The following is a 15,934-nucleotide window of genomic DNA, read 5'->3' on the forward strand; positions in this document are numbered from 1 at the left end:
TTAAATTCAGAGGTCCTTAATTAAACCCTTGTCAGAAGGAACTAAACTAACCAAAATGTATTATTGTAGGTCTACTTTATGAATTATTATTATTAGTAGTAGTAGTAGCAACACCATTAGTGTTGTTGATATTATTATTATTGTGTAGTATTCGTGATTTTAGTTTTATTTAGTTGATTTAGTATGATGTGGTGACTTTTCCCGGGACAGTAAAATTATGTAGCTAGCGGTGACAAACTTTCCACCAATCAGATCGCAGAATCTCACTCTGTTACTGACACTAAGGCGGGCCTTCTCAAACTTTCCACCAATCAGATCGCAGAAACGCATTCCCCGTATGGCCAACAGCCAATCGGAACGCAGTGTCAGTCTCATGTACAGACAGTAACATGGAAGATCAGACAGGATTGAGATTTACACACACAGCGACATAACCCGTGTCTCCTCTTCTGTTTTGTTTCTAAGAAAGGCGTCTTTCTGAAGTAATGAGAATGTTGGGCATGTACGTGCCGGACAGATTCGTGCTGAAGTCCTCTAAAGTTCAGGACGGGATGGGGCTGTACACATCCAGAGCAGTCAAGAAGGTGCGTGCATATAAAACAAACTCTCGGCATGAAAGATATTAAAGTATGCGTTCTGTGGTAACTTCTGGAGAAAGGCAGACGTTATTATCTCCACTTTGCTCATAAAGTGTAAACGCCTGGTTGTCGCTGCATTCCTCTGTGTATGTGCTTACGTGTGCTGCCACGTCCCTTACAAACATTCACCATGGTAACCATCGTTTCCGCCCCAAAATCACCATGCCAGCCCCTGTTTCCGCCATACAGTTACTACAGTTATTGTTGTTATTACAGGACTAACACGGGTTGCGTGATTTCAGCCTCCTCTGTCTGGAAAAGCAAATTAAAGAAACACCAGAAAGAGTTTTTACACTGTTTGAGAAAGATTTGATGTGAACCTTTTCTGACTTTTCAGCAAAAACAATAAATAAAGTTACTGTGGTACTTGTTTGTAAGGGGTAAACATACTTTTAAAGTTACCCTCTACAGCTAACAAGATAAAGTGTGTGAACATCACAAAACCTGCTCATATTTTACCCATATTTTACATAATTCACACATACAGTCTTGCTCAAAAGTTTACACACCCTAATCTGCTAACATTAGATGTGAACAATTTTAACAGAATAAGAGAGATCATATGCTATTATTTTATATAGTACTGTCCTGAATAAGATATTTTACATAAAATATGTTTACAGTCCACAAGACAAAATAAATAGTTGAATTTATTAAAATGACCCCGTTCAAAAGTTTATGAACCCTTGATTCTTAATCCTGTGTGTCGTTCCCTTATGACCCACGGCTGTGTGTGTGTTTTGTGATGGTTGTTCTTGAGTCTTGTTTGTCCTGAGCAGTTAAACTGACCAACGTTCTTCAGAAAAATCAGCTCCTGCACATTCTTCAGTTTTCCAGCATCTTTTGCACATTTGAACCGTCTCCAGCAATGACTATGATTTTGAGATCCATCTTTTCACACTGAGGACGATTGAGGGACTCAAACACAACTATTAAAAAAGGTTCAAACATTCACTGAAGCTCCAGAAGGAAACACGACGCATTAAGAGCCGGGGGGGGGGGGGGGGGTGATTCATTCAACAATTCTTTGCCTTCATGCCGTGCATTAAAATCGTTTAATGCAAAGCTAGCCGTGGATTATCCCTTACTTAAAGTCACAAAAGCTATTCAGTCAAGAGCAGTGAGTGATTTTCTTTAATGTTGATGTTTGATTAACATTAAAAAACACAGACCACAGCAGGAATATTAGGCTGCTGTCACTTTAAGACACAATTCACAGATCCAATATACGGTTCCATTCCATTCCACTGCGCTACTTTTCCATTGTTTATCAATGTAAACACACGCTAGATTAATGTCTCTAAAGGCCCTTTCACACCGGAAGCGCAACGTAAAAAGGCGAAGTGGAAAAAATATTTCGTGTGCGAATAGTTTGTGTCAAAACCACTCACATCAGCCGCGACACGAAATTACGACGTCTGTAACGTTTCAGAGCTCCAACATTAGAAACATTCACGGCGATAGCTGAGAAAACACGGACACTTCCTCATTCAGTGAAGACGAGCTTCTCATTTTATTTAAAAGACCGAAGAGAAGGTTTTGGGTGCGCCCAGTCTTAAAAGAACAGAGAGTCTGAAGGGGAGTATGCTAATCTTGTACAGGAGCTAAAACTTTATCATGGCCGGTCTACTTTCGAATGTCCGAGGGACAATTTTAGGAGCTTCTCCAGAGACAGTAGCACGAATTGGCGACGTTTCAGAGCTCCAACATTAGAAACATTCGCGGCGAATTTGAGGAGCTCCTCCAGAGACAGTAGCACCTAGCCTAGAAATCTAGACGCACCCTAGCGGCAGAACATTTATTTTGGCGCGAGTGTTAGCTAGCAACTCTCGGTAGACCTGAGAGCTGGAAAAAGCAAACTCTGGTCAGGCCAATCACAGCGTGTGTAGAGTCGGTGGGCGGGCTTAACATAATGACGGCAGAGTTGCGGAGGTTCTGCGTGCTACTCGTAAACACAGAAGCTGGCGAACAGCGTCTTTCGAATCGGCTTTAGCCGCGACTCTGGAAGACTTGGGAGTTAAGCTTTTCTTTGAGAAAAGAACATAGAACGGCATTGAAGTCATTCTTAAGAAAAGAAGATGTGTTCAGAGTTTTGCCGACCGGATACGGCGAAAGTCTATCAACTAACGTTAGCTCGGCTTCACCTTCTTCTTCGTTCTGGTTGGTTGTGGCACTCATGGCGCTATCCAATTGACCTATCGGTAAGCCCCGCCCCCCTAAGTTACTGTTGCTAACTCGGACAAACAAAGGGAGTTGCTATATCTTACAATGACAGCTGTCAGTGTGAAAACCTTATCCCAAGATGTTTTTGGACACAGAATGTAGCGTATACCCCGTCCGAATGATGGCCAAACTTAACTGATGGTTTATCAAGTTTATCATGTCCTTTTTCACTCCAAAAAAATCATCGTAAGAGCTGAACAAACAAAGCATATGTGCGCATTAACATCTCATTCACAAACTATCTCTCTCCGTTGCATTATCATTAACATACACAGCAAATTACACAAAAACACTCAAACAACTAACAGTAAACAAACATATACACAGAGCTTATGCCTTTTCGGGGGTGCAGTTAATAACTGGTAAACTTTGCAAAACAACTCCGATAAAATGCGAGTGCGAGCTCTTCCTTTCACTAACGTTAACCCGGAGACTATAATACCCATCAAAATAAGAGCCCTCCTTAGTAGGTCAGATAATGTAGTCCTTAAACATATCTAAAATTAAATTAATTTACATATAACCAGTTTAATATGGAGAGGCACTGAAATGTAGACTTTCGTGTTTTTGACCTACAGTGTAAGATGACGTGAGAACAGTTAGTTATTTCGGTTTGTATGTCAGCAGGGACTTTAATCGTAACTTAATGAGAGTTTGACAAACAGAAAATCCTCTCAGGATCCCTGGAATCAGTGCTACAGTACCTCAGGCACGACATTTTAGCATTTTTGTAGCATAAACACCATCAAACCGATGAGAGCTTCGGAAATTCGAATGTTTCTCTATGGCGCTGAAACCTAAAGATGTCCGAGTTCCGGTCCTAGAGCAACTGATACTCAACTGCTATTGGCTCATCTGCGTTCGAGGGGAGGGGCTTACCGATAGGTCAATTGCGTGCAGAGGGAATTTGAAAGACAACCATTTATCCCGCCCCTCGGATTGAGCCCTGCCAATGGTGAGTTCCCAGACCCAACATCTTGATGTGAGTCTGGTTTGTCAGGCTAAGTAGCACCGCATCTGACGAGACAAACCACACACTTCAGGAACCAATTGATCCAGAGAGTAACAATGTAAACATTTAAGTGCCACTGTCGTACTGACGGCAACACATTCACTTTCCATAGTAGCGGACACAATTAGGTTTTAACTCAGGTTAAGCTATCGTTTTCTGTAGTCTACAGTGGCTTGCATGTACTCCACAGGAGCTGTAATCTCATGAGAAATGCGATACCTGGCAAAGGTTAATGTTGATTGAATAGCTAGTGATATCAACTGGACGTTTCCTGACCTTTGTTTCCTTGTATGTGATTGGTTGAAGCCTTTTCTGTCGCTGCAAGAGTAAAAAAAATCGACATCGAAGTGAAAAAAATAAACGCCGTTTTTTCGCCGCAGTGCATTCGGTGTGGAAGCACTCATTACACGAACAGCTGATCAAAAAATAAAACCATCGCACGAATTATTCGCGCGTCAAAATCGCGTCCAGTGTGAAAGGACCTTAAAGGGTTAGTTCACCCAAAAATGAAAATTCTGTCATTAATTACTTACCCTCATGTCATTCGACACCCGTCAGACCTCCGTTCATCTTCAGAACACAAATGAAGATATTTTAGTTGAAATCTGATGGCTCTGAAAGGCCTCCATTGGCACAATGCACGGTTCACTCTCAAGACCCTTAAAAGTAGGGTTGGGAATCGTGAGAAATTTTCCGGTTCCGGTTCCGGTTCTGGTTCCGGTTCCGCCTAACGATTCCGGTTCCGATTCCGGTTCCATTAAAATTATTAAACAAATAATGGTAAAGGAAAAAGGCACAATACGCAACTCAAACAATCCATTTTGTGTTTATTACTTGCTCTAAAATTAATTTACAGGTTGGCAATGTCAAAAAAGTCCTGTACTGTACATATATTACAGTATTAATTAAGCCATTTTTGCAACACATTTTTTTTCAAATGAACACCTCTGAAATTGTCTTATTACATTTTATCTCTCTGTCTCTGAATAAAACCAAGTTATAAATTATATTTATTAGTTATATTTATTAATTAGTTGTATATTAATTTAATAGTAATTCAGTTATTCAGTGAACTTGTAAATAATAAATTGCAATTCAGCATTACAAAGGTTATTGTGCCTAAGCGCTTACCTAAACCATGGTGACTCAACGGTTGACATATATATATATATATATATATATATATATATATATATATATATATATATATATATATATATATATATATATATATATATATATATATATATATATATATATATATATATATATATATTTCACTATAAATCTGGTATAAGCCCTGTGGCACTCTGTGCTGTAGCAAATGTTTTGTCAAATTGCTAGTGCAGCCTCCTTTGCATGTTATTAACTTTTCACATGTGTTACATTTTGCTTCATTATCATTCATTCTTTGGAAATGAATCCATACTTGTGACTTTCTCTTCGCCATGCTGGTGGTCAACGAGAAAATATCTGACGCAAAACGGTAAATGTGTAGTGCGAGGGCTTTCAGTGCTGAACTGCGTTGCACTGCTGGAAGCGGCAGGCAACGTAATTAATATTCATGATGAGGTGAGCCAGGGTTGCCAGGTTTTCACAACAAAACCCGCACAATGGCTACTCAAAACTAGCCCAAAACAAGCCCAATCGCGGTTCAGGGGGTAAAATTTGCATTTCCGGGGCTAAATATCACATAATTGGGGTCGCTTCAACCCGCGGACATGAAACACAGCCCGCGGCAACAGTGGAAAGCGGGAAAAACACGGACTTGGCAACACTGGCTGTCACTCGCTATTAAAGGATACGCTTCCAGCGCTTCGCACACACATTGCACCAGAACCGTTTTCGGAACTGAAACTTAGGAATTTCGCGCGGTTCTGGTATTTTTCAAAAATCAGTTTCGGTTCTACATAAGAACCGGTTCTCGGTTCCCAACCCTACCTAAAAGGTACTAAAGACGTCGTTACAAAGTCCATCTCACTACAGTGGTTCTACAATAACTTTATGAATCGGCGAGAATAGTTTTTGTGCACAAAAAAACCCTAAATAACGACTTAAATCATGATGACCGATTTCAAAACAAGGCATCATGAAGCTTCGAAGCGTTATGAATCAGTGAGTCGATTCAGCAGTTTGAATCGCCAAATTCAAGCGATTTCAGCAGTTTGGCGGTTTGACACGTGATCCGAATCATGAATCGACTCACTGATTCATAACGCTTCGAAGCTTCATGATGCCGTGTTTTGAAATCGGTCATCATGATTTAAGTCGTTATTTAGGGTTTTTTTTGCGCACAAAAACTATTCTCGTCACTCCATAAAGTTATTGTAGAACCACTGTAGTGAGATGGACTTTGTAACGACGTCTTTAGTGCCTTTTAAGGGTCTTGAGAGTGAACCGTGCATTGTGCCAAATGGAGGCCTTTCAGAGCCATCAGATTTCAACTAAAATATCTTCATTTCTGTTCTGAAGATGAACGGAGGTCTTACGGGTGTCCAACGACATGAGGGTAAGTAATTAATGACAGAATTTTCATTTTTGGGTGAACTAACCCTTTAACAGTTGCGGCATTCTAACAACGCGGTGCTCAAGTTAAAGGTTCAACTTTTTAAAAAACTTGTATCTAGACCTTGCGCTGTTATTTGTTCCACCTGCATTCGACATGCATCTCACACTTTTAACAGCAAAAATGCGTTCTGTGTGAACCGGTCGTTACACATGCGTTTTATATTTCTCAACTGTTTACGTTCACTTAAAGGGATAGTTCACGCAAAAATGAAAATTAGCCCATGATTTACTCACCCTCAAGTCATCGTAGGTGTATATGACATTCTTCTTTCAGACGAATAAAATCAGAGTTATATTAAAAAAGTCCAGGCTAATCCAAGCGTTATTATAGCAGTAATAGTTGCTCTGTTTTTGAAGTCCATAAAAAGTGCACCTGTCCATCGAATAACTGCTCCACGTGGCTCTGGGTGTTAATAAAGGCCTTCTGAAGCGAATTGATGCCTTTGTGTAAGAAAAATATCCATATTTAAAACTTTATAAAGTACAGTTCCAGCCGACCGCCTTCCGTGGAAAAGTGTTGGTCGCGTTAGTCTTCGATCGGCAGATGACCTTTCAACACTTTTTCCATAAATTGAACACGGAAGGCGGTCGGCCAAAACTTTACTTTATAAAGTTTTAAATATGGATATTTTTCTTACACAAACGCATTGCTTCGCTTCAAAAAGCCTTTATTAACACCCCAGAGCTACTATTGCTATAATAACGCTTGGATTAGCCTGGACTTTTGTATTATAACACTGATTTTATTCGTCTGAAAGAAGAATGTCATACACACCTAGGATGACTTGAGGGTGAGTAAATTATGGGGTGATTTTCATTTTTGGGTGAACTATCCCTTTAAGACATAACCTACTATGTTAACTAGGATTATTGCCAATAGGGCAGTTTTTATATCATTTCGTGTGAATATATCTGTTCAAGCGCTAGAACACGTGAAAGATAACTTCAGTATTCGCAGGCTATCTGAGACGCGACTTTCTGGGCTTTCTTACCTCTGTTGCGCACACAAAACATCTCAAACAGCAAAATACCGAATGAGTACAGAGTCTTTAAACTTTGCTTGCGTGACACCCAAGTTTGGTTTGAAGATGAAAAACGGCCCAAGCACAAAGTTCTCTCCCCACTCCTGATTTCTAACACGCACTCACAGCGTTCGGCTGGTCTTGTGTCTGTCAGAGCGGAAACTAAAGCAGATGCTCTCCGTGTGTTTTCCTGTCATCTCCGGACGTGTTCAAATGTTATTTTGTCCGTGAGATAGACTGTAAACAGGGTTACAGACACTCCAGAAACTGCTGGATGTGACATCAAAGCCCGATCCTACAACACTCTCTCACACACACACTTGCTCTTTTTACACAGGGTGAGAAGTTTGGCCCGTTTGCCGGTGAAAAGCGGATGCTGAGCGACTTGGATGAAAGCATGGATTCACGGCTGATGTGGGAGGTGGGTGACTAGACTCAACAATGATTCCATCGCTTTACCCACAATACATGTGTGGCCAACAAAGCTTTTTGTTTTTGTGTCACTTGGGAGCACTTCAAAGGTAACTCCTATATGATGAAACTTCTTTAAAATGTTAGATGCTAGTTTATATCTTGGCTATTTTATGACAACGTTTATGTTTTTCTGAAGAGAATGTGAGCGGCTGCCCTTACTAAACTAGCTAGGAGTTGGTATTCAGTCCTGACAGGTTTTAAATGTGCTGATGTATGGTTTGTTGGGTAGTAGCTAGTGTTCTGTCTCTGTGAATCCACCTCTCATGTCACATGATTTGAGGCATTGTTGATGTCTGTGGCACAAACAGTGCGGGATGCGTTACACACCACAGTTTAAAGGGTTAGTTCACCCAAAAATGAAAATTCTGTCATTAATTACTTACCCTCATGTCGTTCGACACCCGTAAGACCTCCGTTCATCTTTAGAACACAAATGAAGATATTTTAGTGTAAATCTGATGGCTCTGAAAGGCCTCCATTGGCACAATGCACGGTTCACTCTCAAGACCCTTAAAAGGTACTAAAGACGTCGTTACTAAGTCCATCTCACTACAGTGGTTCTACAATAACTTTATGGAGTGACGAGAATAGTTTTTGTGCGCAAAAAAACCCTAAATAACGACTTATATAGTGATGACGATTTCAAAACACGGCATCATGAAGCTTCGAAGCGTTATGAATCAGTGAGTCGATTCAGCAGTTTGTATCGCCAAATTTCAGCAGTTTGGCGGTTTGACACGCGATCCGAATCATGAATCGACTCACTGATTCATAATGCTTCGAAGCTTCATGATGCCTTGTTTTGATATCGTCATCACTATATAAGTCGTTATTTAGGGTTTTTTTGCGCACAAAAACTATCCTCGTCACTCCATAAAGTTATTGTAGAACCACTGTAGTGAGATGGACTTTGTAACGACGTCTTTAGTACCTTTTAAGGGTCTTGAGAGTGAACCGTGCATTGTGCCAATGGAGGCCTTTCAGAGCCATCAGATTTACACTAAAATATCTTCATTTGTTTTCTGAAGATGAACGGCGGTCTGACGGGTGTCGAACGACATGAGGGTAAGTAATTAATGACAGAATTTTCATTTTTGGGTGAACTAACCCTTTAATACTTTGGGTAAGAGATTTATTCAGATCACCACGTGATGTTTGTCTTCGCAAACAGAGAACATTGAGGTCTGACTGAATTTTAACCCTCTTGGAGAATGTTGTTGCCCCTCTTGTTCAGACAGACGCATCACTGCTCATCTCCAGGCAACGATTAATTGGACGAGACATGCCAGCATGAACTCAACTCACACTGACTTTCCCAGACCAGACAGAACTACGGGAACAAGACGCGTCTCCCAATGCACGCCGTATCTAATATCCCATCAAATATCTGCTCTTGAAAGATTTGCGTTTATTTTCGGCTGCATTCAAGTTTTAACTATAGTGCAGATCAGGTCGTGTTCAGCCACATTAGAGCTGTGATTTACTGATCGGCCTGCCCTGATGACACTTCTCTGCTCAAAGTATAGCGAGCCTAACTCTTAAATTACACACTTGTGCATATAATTACGATGATATATCATGTTAGTGTGCAATCTTTCACTGTGCCGCTCTTTCATGCTGCTTGTGTGTTACGACGCAGGCAATTTCAGGGAATTTACCTTTCAAGATTAGTCCAAATAAGTCGCTATTAGCCCGTGTTTAAGAACGAGAAATGTCTCAAAATAATAATTTGTATCCAAAAACAGTGGAATATAGGTATTCGTCAGATTTGGGCAAAGAGCATGCTTGTGGGAAGTGGGCAATGTTCCAGATTTAAAGGGATAGTTCACCCAAAAATGAAAATTAGCCCATGATTTACTCACCCTCAAGCCATCCTAGGTGTATATGACATTCTTCTTTCAGACGAACACAATCAGAGTTATATTTAAAAAGTCCTGGCTCTTCAAAGCTTTATAATGGCAGTGACTTGATGGTTTGTTTTTGAAGTCCATGAAGGTGCATCTATCCATCATATAACTGCTCCACACGGCTCTGGGGGGTTAATAAAGGCCTTCTGGAGCAAAGTGGCGCATTTGTGTATGAAAAATATCTATATTTAAAACTTTATAGACTAAAATAACTAGCGGTCAGGTAACCCTTGACCCTTGGACCCTTGATACATGCGTATTGATGAACGCAGAAGCGCAGAGGATAGAGCAAAACAAAACACAAGTCATGAATTAAAGTCTAAAACGAGAATTTTTAAAGAGAAATGGCGGAGGATTTCTATATAAGAGAAGAGGGGCTTGAGTTTGTTGCCCAAAAAAATCAAAGCTTGCGATGCTTCTATACATCAAGTCAGGGCTTACTCTTTTAGCGCAAGCCGACTCGCGGATATACCGCTTTTAGTCTATAAAGTTTTAAATATGGATATTTTTTTCTTACACGAACGCACCACTTTGCTTCAAAAGGCCTTTATTAACCCCCAGAGCCATGTGGAGCAGTTATATGATGGATAGATGCACTTTTATGGACTTCAAGTCATTGCCATTATAAAGCTTGGAAGCGTCAGGACATTTATTAATATAACTCTGATTGTATTCGTCTGAAAGACGAATGTGATATACACCTAGGAAGGCTTGAGGGTGAGTAAATCATGGGGAAATGTTCATTTTTGGGTGAACTATCCCTGAAAGACCCCATTGGAATGTTAGACACCAGCCGCTATATATGGTCAGTGTACTTACACTGATGAAAAGAGTCCTGTTTGAGGATATGTTTGATCACAATGGACACATGGCAGCGGGGTTGTTCCTACAGATGTTGAAAGTACGATAAAACTATATAGTACTATGGTACCTCTGTTTTTGGCTACAAGTGAGTGGCATGCATTCTTGAGGGCCTCAGAAACACAAACATTGATCTAAAGTAAATCAAATAGGCAAATATAATATGCCAATTACATAAAATAATATAAAAACAGCAGTACAATCCAAACACCAGCCCTTGCAGAAATGGAAAAGTTTTCTTCTGTAAAAGTGCGGATAATGTTTAAATAGTGCAACTGAAAACAACATCACACGATAATAATTCAAATCAATTACAAGTTTGAAATGTAAACACAGATTCTGTATTTATTCATGCTCTCATGGTGTAAACAGGGGCAAAACAATAGTGCAAACAGCAAAAGTAACTCTCAAATAGTGCAAATAATCCAGCATGATTTAATGATAGCACTTAATAACTTCTTCTTGCACTAAGGATTGGTGAGCTGCTGGGTTCTTGAATATTAATCATGTTTGCTGAAATCAAAACTGGGACAGTGATAGATACACTCATGCCATGGTTCGGTTCGGTTCTGTTTGAATATCGTTCGTTTCACCCCTTGAGATTGCCGTTTGCACATTAGTTTATGCTTGTTAATAAAGGCTGAATAATTCCAAATGAACGGCGGTATTTTACAGGGAAATACAACAAAGAATATCGTTTGCATGTAGCACGTCAATTCTGCGTGGTATGCAAGACTCTCTCGCTCCCTCTTTGAGTGTGTGAGAAACACGGAGCGCTCTCAAGTCGGGCAACTTACACAAGTGTTAACTGTGCGTCAAAAACACGGCGCTTTCATTGAGATGAACTGAAATAACAGTCAAACTCTCAATCGCTCCGTAAGAGTGTTCACCTGCAAGTGAAAATATATCTGTGTACCAGTTCCATATTGTAGAGGTAGCTCCACTTTTAGCGATAAACACAAACAGAGCCACATTCACTGCCATTATAAAGCTCGGAAGAGCCAGGACATTTTTAATATAACTCTGATTGTATTCGTCTAAAAGAAGAATGTCATATACACCTAGGATGGCTTGAGGGGGAGTAAATCATGGGGTGTTTTTCATTTTTGGGTGAATTATCCCTTTAATGAGCAGCTGTAAACTGTAATACGTATGTGCCGTCACTGCCTTTATTCTTTCTGTGTTAAACTGACGTGTGTCGTTTGTTCAGAGACTGTCGTGCTCTTAAATGTACTGAAAATATCCTTAGACCTTTTAAATGTTTCTCCTCGTTTTGGCAGTTTGTTGTTATATAGGGTTAGATTTGTAAAATTCTTAAAGTGCCCTCAACTCTGTTTTTTATGAACCATATTTTAACAGGGCTCGACATTAAGCCTGTTCACACGCTTGTCCTTCGGACAAGTAAATCTGCTGTCTGAAGTCATTCACTTGTCCGAGTAAAACATTTGCTTATATACTGAAGTGTTTAATCAGCTTTGACATATTTAAATAAGCCAATTTGTCATATTTGTACCTTTTTATAAAGGGCATTTTTCCATAATCTTATTAAATATAGGGTATGCTTCAGCTTTCCTTTTATATTCTTAAATTTGATCAATAAATTAAATTAGAATAAGACACTGTTGATTGGCTGTTACCAATCAAATTAAATCATTTACACTGAAAAATTACAACTGCATTAAATAATGTTATGAGATTATTTTAAATATTTTTGAATATACAAATAAGAAATGTTGGAAAGATGAAACTAAACCACCAGTAGGTGGCAGCATGTGACCGTCTTAATGAGCGAGTCATTGAGTCGATTCAGTTAAACGGCTGAATCATTCAAGAATTTGGCGGTCGTTTACGAATAGGCCATTGAATCTTTGATTCAACCGATTCATTAAAGCGCTGAATCATTCACTAACACACACTGTTGCTGTGAGATGCGGTTCTGCTGTGATATTTGTTGGAACTATTTTCGCTGCTGATATAGAACAAAAACAGTCCATATTGCTTCTAAAATGTAAGTGACTTAATGTTAAATTGTTTATGGAACTGGCGTATGAAATCAGTGTCATTTTTAGTCGTGATGGTATTCAGGAAAACAACACTTTTGTTAGTGTAATGTTGCTTAACTGTATCATATGTTATAAATATAAAAACTGCACAATTTTAACTGTGTATTTTAACTGAGTTTCATTTGTTTTCTTTTTTCTCGTCGAGAGGCTGCGCGAGCCTCAACAGCCCAACCTTGTCTGTTCATTTTATATTATCCACTATCGATCTCCACTTACACTAGTGAATGCAGAATCATTATTGCACTTTGGTGATTCCCTAGTTATTATTTGTTTTGACGTTTTAACCAGGATACTTGTCCGTCGGGCAAGTAAAATTTGTTTTTCACTTGCCCCTTCAAAAAATCCACTTGTCCCGGACAAGCGTAAAAGCGTTAATGTCGAGCCCTGTTTTAATATTCATGTGTGTGTAATGAGTGTGTTGAAGGTCTGTGTTTTATTGGTTGTTGTCTACACACAGCATCATTTTGTGGGGCTTTGCAAACCTGTATTAGCTCTAGTGTGGGAATTTTCTACAATATTCACTCGTCATGACAGTAAAACAGGGCATTCTAGTCAATCTACTGCAGTATTTCCTCTCTCAATCAGTAGAAAATGCGGTTAACACCCGGTCATGCATGGGGGAAAAAATACCGTCATATACCGCGAAACCAGTATAATTTAGAAAAATACCGTGATGTCAATTTTTTGGTCATACCGCCCAGCACTAGCCGTCAGCGTCTCCTGGAAATCCCAACTGTTTTTTGAGGGTGGACCACAGCAGCCAGTAGGTGGACATTATGCAAATGTATTACATGGTGATTAAATAACGGCATAACTACAAACGGGGCGTTTCAGGTTTTCTGTTGGAGAGATTCAACTCCCTTTGGTGTGGACTTTGTGCTAGGCTATATTACACACTAAAAGAAAAGTAAAATAAAAAAACATAATTAAATATCTAATATCAACTGACATACGTACATGGGTCAAAGACGAGACATCACAATTTTGGTGTCCGCATCAAATTATGTTTATCATAAAAGTCATTTTATATACATAACAAACATGTTAAATGCAAGTAAACTGTCTACTTTACTATTTCAAATAACTTTTGTCAAAATAAAATGGTGAAATAATGTTCCAAAGTGTAAAATTGTCATACAGCGTAATGGTCCGGACTTTGATTTTTCCATTACGTCTTTAAATAAATTTATAAAATAACAAGTAAAAAAATATATTTGTTTTCTTGGCATTTTCAAATATGTTTTGGCTGTGTTATATTAAAAGGACTATGTCTTACTTTTTTTTTAAAGTATTTAAATAACCAGGGGATTTTTGTCCCAAAAATCCAGTTTGCAAGAGATCATTCAGTGTAACAGGATCAAGAAGCCATTCTGAAATCATATAAAAAACAGATAGTCATTCGACAGTCTGTGACATCTCCAAAAGGCCCCCTGAAGACCATGTGGTGCTGCAGAAAAGAGAATTCATTGCTCTTAAATATTTGATTATTCCACCTTTTTATGGTGTGGTATCTTAAGTTACAAAACCGCACGTCATTCAGTGAAATGCCAAAAAAAAACATTTATATTGTTAGAATTTTTAAAAAAATAAGTAGATGTTGTGAATAATTGTGATTAACTTTACTGGTCAAGCTCACTTTTTGATATAGATGGCCAGCTTATGGCCTGCAATATAAGCTGAAGTAGAAGTTTCGTCATTCAGGGTAATGCTTTTTTCATGCAGTGTAACAGATATATTTATGTAAAAAATTAAACAATACTTATTCTAACCTGTAATCATTAAAATATATAAAATAATGTGATCATTCAAAATTTTATTATATTTTAAATGTATTTCACTTCCTTACAAAAACTTCTTGCTGGTTAATGGGTAAACCTAGAGGTTTGAAGGATAGTGGCAAAGTATATAGATTTAAAAATTACAATTAATTAGTATTTGTGGGCTGGACTTTGATACTTAAAAAGAGTCTTTTAATATGCCATCAAATGATTCCTGTTTTAAATATGCCTAATAAGATTTTCTGATACATAAATATTGTTACACTGAATGACATTTTAGTGGGTGTCTTCTGTAAATCATGGTAACAATGTGTGATAGTCATTTTTTTTCTGCTAAGAAAATATAAAATTAAACAGGACACATTCTAATGTACAGGAAAAAACTAAATGTAAAGCTGTATTACACATTTATTTTTTTGATGCTTAAAAACCCCTGTTTCGTCTTTGACCCACATACATATAGAGAGGGAGACAATATTGATAAATTAAATCTAATATTGTGAGTTAATGTGTGTGTAACCTTTGAATCTGTGCTTCTGCAGGTTCGAGGGAATAAAGGTGACGTGCTGTATATCCTGGACGCTAGTAACCCTCGCCATGCTAACTGGCTTCGCTTCGTTCATCAGGCCCCTTCACAGGAGCAGAAGAACCTGGCCGCCATTCAGGTATGACAAGATGCCACAGCCCGATAACCACAGAGATCTCTTTACACTCTCGCAGATACACACTGTTGCTGTGTACGGCCTTCTAGGGAACTTTATCTGAGTGGCTGATTTGAAACACTCTGCATAGACAAGAAGTATGTGCCTCAAAGTGTGTCTAAGGGCTCGACCTGTAAAAGATTTCAATAGAGTTGGAGTCTTTTGGACAGTCACATTTGCTAAAAGCTAAAGGCCCTGTACTAATCCACCACATATGAGGTGAGCAACAAATTACATTTTCAACCAACCATATTTGCAGAAGCTAAAGGGCCTGTCCCAAAATGGCACCCTAAACCAGGGGTTTTCAAACTGGGGTCCTCCATAAAGTTCTAAGGGGTCCCCAGAAAATTTCAGAGCCTAAAAAGATAAAGCAAAAATGGATAAAGTCTAGCGAACATTCTAACGGTTTCAGTTCTAAATGTTTCTTTCCTTTCTTGCCACATACCTTCCAGAATTGTATATGCTTGTTTTGTATTTTTTTACTGTGAGTTTTTCTCACTATAGTCCCCTTTATCTCGCTCACTAGAGTTGTAAGGCTGTGCGTGAGCTGCTTACATACATTTACTGTGAAAGTTACTTGTACAAATAATGTTTAATTGAAAATGTTCTTCTTCAGGTTTATACAGAAAGCAAGTTGGGTTTGAGGATAAAACAGAGTCGATGGTGGAGTTCGTAAAGGAATAGTAC

The 15,934-nt window shown here is 38.9% G+C and overlaps 1 protein-coding gene across 1 annotated transcript in view; it reads left to right on the top strand.

The window, feature by feature from the left end:
• The first annotated feature begins 359 nt into the window (after nt 1-359).
• Nucleotides 360-15,934, top strand: part of prdm5 (PR domain containing 5) — a 132,260-nt gene continuing 116,685 nt past the window's right edge. Inside the window, exons 1-3 of the mRNA XM_079802787.1 lie at nt 360-584; nt 7,801-7,884; nt 15,089-15,211. Of these exons, the coding sequence (XP_079658913.1) occupies nt 486-584; nt 7,801-7,884; nt 15,089-15,211 (306 nt within the window). The 5' untranslated portion in view covers nt 360-485. The remainder of the gene's footprint in view (nt 585-7,800; nt 7,885-15,088; nt 15,212-15,934) is intronic.

The sequence above is a fragment of the Gobio gobio genome, assembly GCF_949357685.1.
Source record: "Gobio gobio genome assembly, chromosome: 21".
Taxonomy (NCBI): Eukaryota; Metazoa; Chordata; class Actinopteri; order Cypriniformes; family Gobionidae; genus Gobio; species Gobio gobio.